The sequence below is a fragment of the Pygocentrus nattereri genome, chromosome 30 (genome assembly GCF_015220715.1).
Source record: "Pygocentrus nattereri isolate fPygNat1 chromosome 30, fPygNat1.pri, whole genome shotgun sequence".
NCBI lineage: Eukaryota > Metazoa > Chordata > Actinopteri > Characiformes > Serrasalmidae > Pygocentrus > Pygocentrus nattereri.
Genome location: NC_051240.1, coordinates 12371808 through 12384633, shown reverse-complemented (window position 1 = coordinate 12384633; position 12826 = coordinate 12371808). Strand labels below are relative to the sequence as shown.

General features: G+C 40.3%; 1 protein-coding gene across 3 annotated transcripts; it reads left to right on the top strand.

Moving 5' to 3' along the window:
- Positions 1-1757: 1757 nt before the first annotated feature.
- On the top strand, positions 1758-7488 carry nudt15 (nudix (nucleoside diphosphate linked moiety X)-type motif 15). 3 transcript variants are annotated; one of them, XM_037536313.1, is made up of 4 exons: positions 1758-2148; positions 2218-2411; positions 4933-5151; positions 7057-7488. In XM_037536313.1, the coding sequence occupies exons 1-4, from the start codon at positions 2086-2088 to the stop codon at positions 7118-7120; spliced, it is 540 nt and encodes a 179-aa protein (XP_037392210.1). In that variant the 5' UTR covers positions 1758-2085; the 3' UTR covers positions 7121-7488. The 3 variants fall into 3 exon arrangements, with proteins under 3 accessions (XP_037392210.1, XP_037392209.1, XP_017557711.1); XM_037536312.1 differs by having other exon boundaries at positions 1768-2148; positions 4933-5129; XM_017702222.2 differs by having other exon boundaries at positions 1780-2148; positions 2241-2411; positions 4933-5129.
- Positions 7489-12826: the final 5338 nt, after the last annotated feature.

Genomic DNA, 12826 nt, shown 5'->3' with positions numbered 1-12826 from the left:
TCATGCTGTGTATGGTTTTCTGCGCTGATCTTTTCTATATATGCTCACTGTGCAGGTACATTTCATGGTCTGGTATTGGAGTATTGGAGCTTTTTGTCACTCGGACATTTCATTACAACGAATATTAATCTCTGAATCGGACCTTTGATTCGGTTAATTGAAAAGACAGTTCAACAGAGTCGGCTCCCTGGCCTGACTCAAACTCCCCTCGCCGCTAAGCAGACGCGCATGCGTACGCGCAGACTGACGCAGCGTTCACGAACCTCTCCGCAAAGGAGCAGAGCGGAACCTTCAGAGTCAGAGCCGTAAAGATTTCAGAAAAGCGCCAAGCAGCATCAGCCGCAGTTTACCAGGAAACCAGTGAGCTCTTAAGGTGACACAGCGATTTTTATAGGGCGTGCCCATGAATTAATATATTATTAGGCCAGGAGTTATGTTTCTCATAGCTCATGGGCTCAATATATTCATTTGTGGCCTCTGTGTGGTAATTCATGACCTCAATATAGTAATTTGTGGTCTCAATATGTTCATTGATGGTCTCAATATAGTAAACTGAGGCCCCAGTATAGTAATTCGTGGCCTAAATATAGTAATTTTTATGGTCTCAATACAGTAAAGTGTGGCCCCAATATAGTAATTTGTGGCCTCAATATAGTAATTTGTGGCCTCAATATAGTCATTTTTATGGTCTCAATATAGTAAATTGTGGCCCCAATATAGTAATTAGTGGCCTCAATATAGTAACTTTTATGGTCTCAGTATAGTAAATTGTGGCCCCAATATAGTATTTTTTATGGTCTTAGTGTAGTAGATTGTGGCCCGAGTATAGAGATTCATAGTCTCTGCGTATTCATTTGTACCCAGTTTAGTAATTTGTGGCTTCAGTACCTCGTGGCCACAATGTATTAATTTGCCTTATATAACTATATAATAATCACCAGGTCACCTTAGGTTCCCTTTAGAAAACCAAACATAAAGAGATGAAGGAAAATCACGTCTTACACTTTCTGATTAATAGTGTCAAACAGAATAATCCATTAACGCAGTGTTGAAATGGTCACTTTATTAACTACAAACAAAGTCAGTTTCACAACATCTGCATATTGACTTTTAGCTAATTCCTTTCACGTCTCCCTTCGTTTGTAAACAGTGATTCACATGGAAGTCGTTAATACGTGAATTGTGATTCGTACTTAGGTTTGCAGGATTTGTAGTGGACTTGCGAAACTAGTCCACACTCGCAGAGGAGCAGATCTGATCATCATGTGCGCTTTATCAAACGACGATCTCATCGCTGCGTTCTCTTACAGCATTTTTCAGGCGTAAATAAGTCAATTCTCAGACACAAGGCTATTTTTGACTTTGACCATTAAATGGAAATATGGATGTTTTATGGATATGCTGTTTACGCTCTGTTACTTTTCCTCATTAGTATGTGTTGTGTACTGTTAGTTGTTTCGATTTTTAAAAATGAAAATAGGAAACAATACAACCATTGTGTCATGCTCTCATTGTGATTTATTAACTTCATGCAGCTCTTCTACCAAACTAATCTTTAAAACGAAAAGACTTAATAAACTTGTATTAAACTTGTGTTTCAACTCGTTATTTTGATCCGCCGATGTCGCTGTTGCTATGGAAACCGCCCGCCCTCGCTTAGCGTCCCTTTGCCGTTCTCTCTGATTGGCCGGATAAAAAAAAAGAAGCAGCTGACGTCACTCAGCGCTAAGAAGTTCAACTTTATTACTCTGAGCGTAAAAAACGGTTCAGTTCTCCGATCTACCAGAAACATCGTATGGACTATTCTTTTTAACATTTTATCTGCCCCATTCTGAGGAATTTGTGCCTGCTTTCCCGCAGAAGTCCGGGTAAGACAGCCTGTAAAACCACGATGGTTGTGAATGTACCTTTACGCCATTCGCGCATCTGCGCACCGTGAAAGGCGTAAGCTCCACAGGCTAAAACCGGAGGGCCTACTTTCACAATTCGCCGGAATGCCTCGATTTACGACACTGCATGTTTTATTCAGATAAGTACCAGAGTTAGCTTTGTTGTGAATGACTGTAATGTGCTTTTAACTTCATTATGACCCAATTCCGCTGTAATTATGTTATTGGCCAGAAGATTCATATGTCAAGGAGGACATCAGTGAGTACTGGTCTTTTACATGCCCTCTTATAAAGACTGACTGAGGTGCTGAACCCCTTACACTGTCAGATTACTACCTTGTTATGGCTCAGGTTAACTAAAATGGCAGATGCTGTTCAGAGCTCAACCCCAAGGCGGCCTGGTGTGGGAATTGGAGTGCTTGTCACTGATTCCGTTCAGCCAGGGTGTGTGCTTTTAGGAAAAAGGAAGAGTTTGGTTGGGAAGGGTGCGTATCAGTTACCTGGAGGCCACATTGAATTTGGGTGAGTATACCCAGGGTTGGGATGTAACTGAATATGTATTCACAATACAGAAATTTAGTATCTTTTCTCTTTATCTTTGTTTTAAATTATTAAAGTGTTTATTCTTTTACATAAATGGTTGCAACTGTAACAACTGCAGTTTCCCTCTGGGATCCATAAAGGATTCTGATTCTGATGTTTTTGGAGAATACTTTTACAATACTCACACACTAAATATAAAAATATATAAACCATATTTAAAAGAACGCTACTGTATTAGGTTTATTAAAATCAGAGCAGGACACGTAGCAAACACTCTTGGTACAAATTCCAAAGAGAACCTTGGTTATCATTCCTCCTCTACAAACACTGAAGTTCCTCCTAAAGCCTGAGTAGACTGATAAATCAATGTGATGATCAGTTATTAATCTCAGTGTTACTGAGCTCTGCTAAAGCCTGAGTAGACTGATAAATCAATGTGATCAGTTATTAATCTCAATGTTACTGAGCTCTGCTAAAGCCTGAGTAGACTGATAAATCAATGTGATCAGTTATTAATCTCAGGTTTACTGAGCTCTGCTAAAGCCTGAGTAGACTGATAAATCAGTGTGATGATCAGTTATTAATCTCAGTGTTACTGAGCTCTGCTAAAGCCTGAGTAGACTGATAAATCAATGTGATGATCAGTTATTAATCTCAGTGTTACTGAGCTCTGCTAAAGCCTGAGTAGACTGATAAATCAATGTGATCAGTTATTAATCTCAGTGTTACTGAGCTCTGCTAAAGCCTGAGTAGACTGATAAATCAGTGTGATGAGTTATTAATCTCAGTGTTACTGAGCTCTGCTAAAGCCTGAGTAGACTGATAAATCAATGTGATCAGTTATTAATCTCAGTGTTACTGAGCTCTGCTAAAGCCTGAGTAGACTGATAAATCAATGTGATCAGTTATTAATCTCAGTGTTACTGAGCTCTGCTAAAGCCTGAGCAGACTGATAAATCAATGTGATGAAACATTAATCTTCAGTTAATTTGAGACTTGATCAAACCAATAATCTCCTCAGTAGTGGACCTGTCTGCAGGTGATAGGTTTAGTGTTGTATTGCACTTCTGCTCAAGGGATTGTGGGAGCAACTATGGGCTGAAGCATGTGAAGAGGAAGAAAAAAAAGTTGAGAACTTTCAGAACTTCATTTAAATGATAAGCAAATATTTTCTTATCTAATATTATGTATATTAACAGAAGAATTGCGTGAAGAAAACTGCAAGCTATTAACTAGTAACAGTGAGTAACAGTGTGAATTTATCTACATAAATGTGCCTTTCCATGATATATCCCAAATGTATTCTAAACACGTTCCTTTTTATGTATTGTAATATTTTATTTACAAACTGCCACAGAAATACACTCAAGTGGATATTAAGCTTTGAGTCTGCTTTCTACCACTTATGACGAGTGGTATGCTACAGGTGTATGTACAAAATACACTACTGTAACACCATAAAATGGCTGATTCACACAAGTCGTGCACAAAAAAGTACCACTATGCATCAAAAAGTGGTAGTCAAATCAACAAGAAATCAGATTTGATTTTACATCAAGAATCAAGAACCAGAATGACACATTGCATCACTAAACATTAAGTAATTTTACTATACTATTGAAGAGCCATATCCTGCATTTATTGTATTCTTGTATTTGTTTTTCCACTTGAGGCCCACATTTCTATGATTTTATATACCAAAAACATTTTTCTGCCTGTCTTTATCCCTTAGAATTAAACAGGCTTTTTGTGTTACTGTGCATTAAAGACTGATATATAGTAAATCAGCTCTGTTCTGATTGTCTGCCCTGTATTTTGCCCCATTCAGAACCTTAGAGGTTAGATATGAATCTGCAGGACTTAAATGCTGTAGGCTAAATAGGACGATCTGTGTAAATGTTTTGGTTTTCATAAAAGGCTCTTTTTGCAGTTTAGGAGTGTTTCATCCTGGATTACTTTTTGAATAAGGCACAATACAAGGCAGCCCATCAGTAGAGAGGTCAATTACATATCTCACTCTTAAAGGCACGGTAATAAAACAGCCTGTTTAATTCTAAAGAATAAAGAAAAGATGGAAATAGTCATGTAACAGTCAACTATGTTACTAGTTACAACCACACACACGTCAAAATAACGTACAACAAAAGGTAGGATATGTGTGCTTTAACTGGCAACCTAGCTTGCTTAAATTGTGTGGTTGTATTATCTATGAAAACACAAAGATTGGATGTGATCGGTACTCAACGTTAAAGTGCTCGGATCATATTGGAGTCCAAAAAATGCACACGTCAGATTTAGCAATGTTTGGCCATTTGCATGTTAATTTGAATAATATAATAATACAATACATTTTATAACCCTATACAGTCCATATGACATTGTTATACATAGTACAGAGGAGCATCTTACCTTGTGTGAGAAACCTAGCAAAAATCTGCACAAGACTCTTCCTAATGCTGTCTGTTTGTCTCCAGCTGAAATTTGTGTGCATCCTCCACAGAGAGACATGGGAGCAGTGTGCGCAGAGAGAGGTGATGGAGGAGGCCGGGCTGCAGCTGAAAAACATCCATTACGCCTCTGTAGTGAACTCCATCAAGCTAGAAGAAAACTATCACTACATTACAATCTTCATGCAAGGAGAGGTGGACAGGGCTTTCCCTTCTGAGCCTGTAAATATGGAGCCAGAGAAAAACGAGGGTAAACGTGTTAGTAGATTAAGGTTTGTTAGTCTGAGCATCACTTCCAGAATAACAGTAGTTATTCAGATCAGATGGAAAGAAAACATTCGAAAAAATGTCACCAGCATGTTCTTAGTCAAAGTGTAACCGTGCTGGAAACAAACTGCCCATATCAACACAGATCTAAATCACTGAGATTCCAAAAAACGATAGACAAACCTGGTTTAAAGCCATAACAGTTAAATACTATAAATTGCTTAATATTCCAAAAATGAGACATTCGATTTGCTGGGCTATACACTGCAAACTACTCCATCTCTTATACATGGCTGCTGACACAGCCTTGTCACGTTACCCTGCTAGCTTGCTAAAGGCTACATGGCTAAAAACAACAAAAGTAAAGGCGATACACCACATTTCAAACATTTATAACCAAGTAAAGCAATTTTTAACCAAGTATCGCATATTTGTGTTAAGTTCAGATTTCTCAAAAAATGTTTTGCAGGACAAAGTTTGCTTAACAAGCTAAGTAGCTCACTGAGGCTAAACTAGCCAGGAGTCCACCCACATTGAAAATGTCCTACCCTACCGCTGCGAGTGGATCATTCAGTCCAGTCAGAGTTGAAAACACACTTTTAACTGACTTGGGCTTTAAGCTTAAATCTAATTTTCATGTTTGACACAATCATTAATTAGTAAATAAACAACTCTGACAGTTTTTTTTCATTCAGACGTTACTCATTTACCCTAGCTTTTAAAGGGGTATTCCAACGTAAAACTAGAGTTTACTGTGTTATTTAACGGTAAGTTAATGTTCAGTAGTGAAACAAAGAAGCTGAGCCTCACCGGTTTGACAGAATATATGTTGTTAGATTGTTTTCATCTTTCCATTAAACAGTGACAATACCCAGAATGCCATATGCCACGTGTCAGGATCCGGTCCTTGTGGGACTAAACATGCAGACTTCAGCACCCTGCCTCATTAAACACACCTTATTAAGCTCATTAGCAAAGCCTTCATGAACTGAATTCAGAGCATTAGATGAGAGTAAACGCTAATCTGCGCGGTACTTTGGCCCTGAAGGTCCCTAGTTGGACATTCCTGCTTTGTGCAAATACATCATACAGGAATTGGGAATCTCTGTGCTGTCAAACAATCCACTCCAATCCTGGCCACTGATCTATAGGCTTAATAAATACTAAACTAAAGCTAACATTAGTGTAGCTCTCATCTTGATGGTCAAACAAATTTGTAAAGATAACAGTAAATCTTTTTGGCACAAAATGGATGCCAGATAGCCAGATAGCCGGGAAGCTGCTTTACTTGTTCTTGTCATCTGACTAATTGTTTCTGTCATGTGAGTAATCTGTTCTCTCCACTGTAATGATATCTGTAGCTATCTGCCTTACTTAGCTGCGTTTACCAGCTATTATAAAGTAAAAAAAAAAAAATCCAAAACAGCCCAAAAATCCATTCCATCTTACATCATCAGCAGAAGATTTTTTAAGATTTTTAAGAAGGTTTTTTGTCTTTTAATGCAGAAAATCCTACTCTGGTGACTGCTGCGGGATTGCTGTGGGATGCAAGTCAGCATCTTTGCAAAAGAAGTAGCAAAATTTTTCACTCTGTGCCCTTTTAACACCAGAATATCGCTGATGTCGGATCAAAACTATCTCCAAAATAGTAACTTCACAGGAAAAGGACAAAACATACTGTATTTTTAATGTAAGTCAATGGAACCAGACCTTTTTCCAAGTCATTTTGGGTCATTTCTGTTGGTCCATTCATCATGAAATTTACATACAATGTAAAGGACCACGGATACTTTCAAATTAAGTCCAAAACTGAAAAACAACAAAAATGGAGATACAAGGTTTTGTTCCGACAGCTGTGATATGTTCAGTTTCACTAATAGTTTTGACTGTTTTCTCTGTTCTACATTCAGGGTGGACATGGAGACTTTGGGAGGACTTTCCCCCAGAGGAGCAGCTCTTTTTGCCACTGGCTAATTTGAGACAACAGGGTTTCCAGCCGTTCAGAAACAGAGGCAAAGATTTAATGTAATCAAGAAACTCTGTGTTGACTTCACTGTGAGAAGAAATGCTCTTTGAACAACATCAGTAGATGCTTTCTCTAACCTCAACAACTGGGATAAAGCAGTCACATAAAATATGGCTTACCAGCAGAAAGGACTGTGTGTGGAACTGAGTTGAAGTACAGTTTGGAAGTGTCTTTCGCTTGCAAGTGCTGCGGCACAATCCACCAAGTAGATTCAATTAAAGTTGATTCATAGATAAAATGTGTCTTATTCAAGGTGTGCTTTTTCTCTAATGATACAGCAGTTATGGCGTAGGTAATAAAAATTTTGCTAAATGGCCTACAGATCCACAAGTTCACATTATTCTGAAGTAGGGGAAGAACAAAAACACAAAGTAGGGGAAGAATGGTTCCTGTTTACTGTAAAGCTAAACCAATGTCTGCATGCGTTTAGTATTGTGATGACTCCTTTTGTGCCCGCTGCTGGCCGAGTTATTGATAGGTAAGACCAGTGGGTGGAGTTGTAGCTAAACTTGGCTACACCTGTGGGCAATTGGGAGAGGAGCTATAAGAAGGGCTTGAGCGTTGTGTGTAGAGCCACATGTTAAGAGGACATCTTGGCTGTGATTGTGCTCTCTTTGTGTCTCCCTTGCTTGCTTACTTACTTACTTACTTTTTCCTATTGTAGGATTTTGAACCTCTGTGGGAATGGGCTTGTCTTGGATCAGTCATGTGATTTGTTAAAAGGCATTAAGATGAACCATGTCATCACTGATGTGAGTAACTCTGATTAGGAGTGTTTCAGTTCTTCCATCGGCTCACGTGGTGTTTTTTTTTTTTTTTTTTTTTTTTTTTTTTCCTTTTTTGTGTTTGAAGGTAAATCCGGGTGGAGATTTAAGTCTCTTTTGGGGGTGCACGTTTCGGGCACTTCATCTAAGTCATAAGATCGGGTGTTCTGAAGTTGGCGTCTAAAGTAGCCTTGAGCCTCGTACGGCTTTGAAGACTAGAGAGGATTTAGTTAGCTGATTGGGTAGGTAGTTGGGAATCAGAGTTACTGGGAACTCAAGCGACAGGGTTTGTTTTCCAGTGGTGCATAGGCCGTAGTTTCCAGCACGAGAGAGACAACGGTGGTGTTTGTCTGCATGCATGTGAGATTTTCACCAAAGTGGTAACTTATGTCAGTGAAGGTTTAACGAAGTAGAGCGTATGTGTATTTGGTATTTAGTGATCTTATACAGTTAAAGATGGCCTGTTAGAAGTAGCTGGGCTTATGTGATGATAAAGGGTGTGTGTGTGTGTGTGTGTGTGTGTGTGGTTTTTTTTTTTTTGTATTTAGGCGCGTGTGGAAGGAAAGTTAAGAGGGAGACTTTGAGTGGGTTTAGTGTAAAGTTCAGGGAGTAGGATTAACCTAAAACAGCCTTAGTGAAACAGTGCTGTAAAGTGCTGAAAGTGGTCTGATTTCAAGTGCTTACCATCCCCAAAGTGAAGGTGCTTTGAAGTGTTTTCATCAGACCCTGAAGTCTTTATTGAGAGCTTATCGTGTGGAACTTGGGGCTGACTGAGAAGGTCTTCCCTGGTTGCTTCTTGCTGTTTGGGAGGTAGTGCAGGTAGTGCAGGAAAAATTTCAGCCCAAATGAATTAGTTTTTGCTCATGTAGTTTGAGGGCCTACTGCAGTTGTAGCTGATAACTGCAACCCAGATGATCCTCCAGAGAATGTGGTGGCTTATGTATTTCAGTATAGGCTTTATCAAGCTCGGGCAGTAGCACTCAGAAAATTGGGAAAGGCCCAAACAAAAATGCAGCGTCTGTTTGATCGGAAGGCTCAGGTACTCAAGTTTGAGCCAGAAGATTAAGTATTGGCTTTGTTACCTGTGGTGGGAAGTCCTTTTCAGGTGAAGTTCGGGGATCTGTACACTATTGACAGGTCTTTTTCTGGTCATAATTAATTGAGAACACCAGACTGGAGAAGGAAGACTTGAGTCTGTCATCTAAATTTGCTTAAGCCATATCATCCCTCTGTATCGGTTGGCTTGATTGCCAAGACCTGTTGGGAGGCAGAGGAGGATGGGCGTGCAAATACCTTGTGGGAGGCAGACGATGACGTGAAGGAACAATCACAAGAAATGGTTGATGGACGGCTCCAAAATACTGAGATGCGGGCTGCATTGGTTGCTGTTCTGTTGCATTTGACAGAGCAGCAAAGAAGCGATATTTTGGACTTGGTGGAGTCATGCCTGCTTATTTCCGGCTATACCTGGATGTACCTCTGTCCTGGAACATGACCTCGATGTGGGTGTGGCGCAGCCTATTAAACAGCAGGCTTATCGGGTCAGTCCAGTGAAGAGGGAAATCTCCGTGCTAATAATTTGGTTGAACCTAGTTGTAGTGTGTGGAGTTCTCCTTGCCTCTTGGTGAATAAACCCAATGGTACATATCGGTTTTGTACTGATTATGAGATTAAACACTGTGACCAAGCCTGATTGCTATGGGGGGCAGTCGTGGACTGGATGTTAAGAGAACCAGCCCTGTGACCGGAAGCTTGCCAGTTCGATCCCCTTGCCTTTGAGCAAGACGCCTCACCCCCAATTGCTCCCTAGACACTGTGGATGGGGTTGCCCATTGCTCCAGGCAAGTGTGCTCACTAGTGTGCATGTATGTGGGTGTTTCACTGCAGAGGTCTAATTTCAGTGTGCAAAATTTGCAAAAGGTGTCGCACCATTTTATGAAAAAATCACTTATTTAACTAAAATTGCAAAATTCTCAACATTACTTTGGCTCTCATCATCTGCTTCAGTCCACTGGTCAGAGAAGGCTCAAGAAGCATTTGAAGGGGCCATGGCTCTCTTGATGAACTTTACTTGCTCCAGATTTTTACAGATCTTTTTGTCTTGCTGTAGATGCCAGTGACCGTGGAGTGGGAGCTGTACTGATGCAGATGGGATTGGATGGAATTGAACATCCTGTAGGTTACTTCTCTGAAGTTTAATCAACATCAGTGAGCTTACTCTACTATAGAGAAAGAGGCATTAGCTTTGGTATTAGCCCCACAGCACTGAGGTTTATGTGGTTTCAACTGTGGGGCCAGTTACTGTGTATACTGATCACAACCCACTGGTGTTCATTGCATGTACACTGCTCAAAAAAATAAGGGGGACACTTAAACAACACAATATAACTCCAAGTAAATCAAACTTCTGTGAAATCAAACTGTCCACTTAGGATGCAACACTGACAATCAATTTCACATGCTGTTGTGCAAATGGAATAGACAACAGGTGGAAATTATTGGCAATTAGCAAGACACACTCAATAAAGGAGTGGTTCTGCAGGAGGGGACCACAGACCACTTCTCAGGACCTTTCTGCTTTCTGGCTGATGTTTTGGTCACTTTTGAATGTTGGTGGTGCTTTCACACTCGTGTGGGTTGTAGAGTCTGTCTCATGCTACCACAAGTGGCTCAGGTAGTGCAGCTCATCCAGGATGGCACATCAATGCGAGCTGTGGCAAGAAGGTTTGCTGTGTCAGCGTAGTGTCCAGAGGCGCTACCAGGAGACAGGCCAGTACACCAGGAGACGTGGAGGAGACTGTAGAAGGGCAACAACCCAGCAGCAGGACCGCTACCTCCGCCTTTGTGCAAGGAGGAACAAGAGGAGCACTGCCAGAGCCCTGCAAAATGACCTCAAATGTGCATGTCTGCACAAATGGTTAGAAACCGACTCCATGAGGATAATGCATTGGAGTCTGCTTTTGCAGTCCTTTAATTTAAGAATCCAACATATCTGAGGTTTAGATAATAGTTCCAGATACATTGTCTCGTATGTATTGCTAACTGTTGTCATTCCTTCTTTCCTGGGTGATGGGATGGAAATGGAGGGATGTGAGGTCACAGGGCTCGCTTTAAAAAAGGTTTTTAAAAAAAGGGAGGGGGCAGGGGGGCATCCATTCGCTAAACCTGGCTACACCTGTGGGCAATTGGGAGAGGAGCTATAAGAAGGGCTTGAGAGTTGTGTGTAGAGCCACATGTTGACATTTTGTCCTGTGGTCTCCTGTGTCCCTTTTCTCCCCCTCACACTTCTTCTGTTGTAGGATTTTGCACCTCCCTGGGAACTGAACGCTGGCTATGTCCGGTTTGGAGTCACCTTTATCCTTAATTCATCACTCAGTCTTTCCCCTAGACAACCTTTCTTAACATTTTAATACTTAAAGCTTCAATAAAGATACTTGTGTTTTGTCAAGTTTGTGGTCGGTCTCCTCTTTATGTTGCGGTTGTAACGAGCTGGCCTGTAACAGTATGTACAGGACGATGATGAACAAACTTGCACACAGTTAGTACAAATAAATCGGATCAGTAGGCAGTTTTTTTAGCACCAAAAATTGGTAGTACCAACCTACAGAGCTAGAAGCCTCCCAAGCAAATCTTGCATGAAATTGTCATAAATTGGTTCGAGCTCCGCAGTGAGCGACGCAGCAGAGGATATGCACTGTGTGCTTCAGCACTTGGTGGCCCCACTCTGTGAGCTTACGTGGTGTACTGCTTCAAGGTGGAGCTGGTGTTGGTCCTGGACACTTCTGTTTCACACACTGTTCAAAGTCACTGAGCTAATTGGTACAACCCTTTCTACTGCCAGCGTTTGTGTATCGAGGTTGCAAAACTGTGCTTTTATCCAGCTGTTAAAGGGTGTGGCTGAAACAATTATAAACTCATACTTTTGGGTATATCGTGTGTGTGTGTGTGTGTGTACACCTATACCCACGGTGCTGCCACGCATGTATATTAAAATATACATGTTATATTAATATAAATTGATTTAATTGCAATAATTATTGGACAGTTGCCTCAATTATGAATGCTTATATAGCTTAATGTTGTCCTGCTCCCAGTTGGAACCTCATTATGAACTAATTTACAAAGTAATCTGAAACTGAAACTTTGCTTGTGTGTAAAAGTGATTTCAGAGCCACTCGGTTCTCCCTGATGGAAACTGTTTACCTTCAGTGTTTTGTGCTTATGATCATTTTAATAGACGTCAGCGTCACTAATTAATGACGTTCTATTAAAAGACTGGTTTACCAAAAGAGACGCTGGAGGACTTTCACCTGAAATGAGTTCATGAAGCCAGTCTGGTTATAAAAATGATAACAGGACCAGATCAGAGCCAGAATTACTCTTTTAGTACTTTTACTTATATATATATGTGTGTGTGTGTGTGTGTGTGTGTGTGTGTGTGTGTGTGTGTGTGTGTGTTTTATATATATATATATAATGTATGTTTCGCTGCTGTCAGAACAAAACCCCATTATTCTTATTGGAATATGGCAAATTGTTGGCTTAGTCCATGAGATGGCAGTGGGATTATGGGGGCAGCAGTGGACTGAAGCAGATGATGAGAGCCAAAGTAATGTTGAGAATTTTGCAATTTTAGTTAAATAAGTGATTTTTTCATAAAACATATTAACAGAAGAATAAAATGAAGGAAACTTCCAAACAGCAACGGCGAGGAACCACATGAACACAAATTCCAGCTGCAGAGATTTTCCCATGTGCCTTCAAGATGTACTGTTAATGCATTCAATGCTGTTTTCAGCCATCACTACAATATTCTGCCCAATCCTGCTTTTTTACATCTTAAGGACGGAATTGTGTGGATTTGGGGAAACTCAATGGAATTTCCCTTTA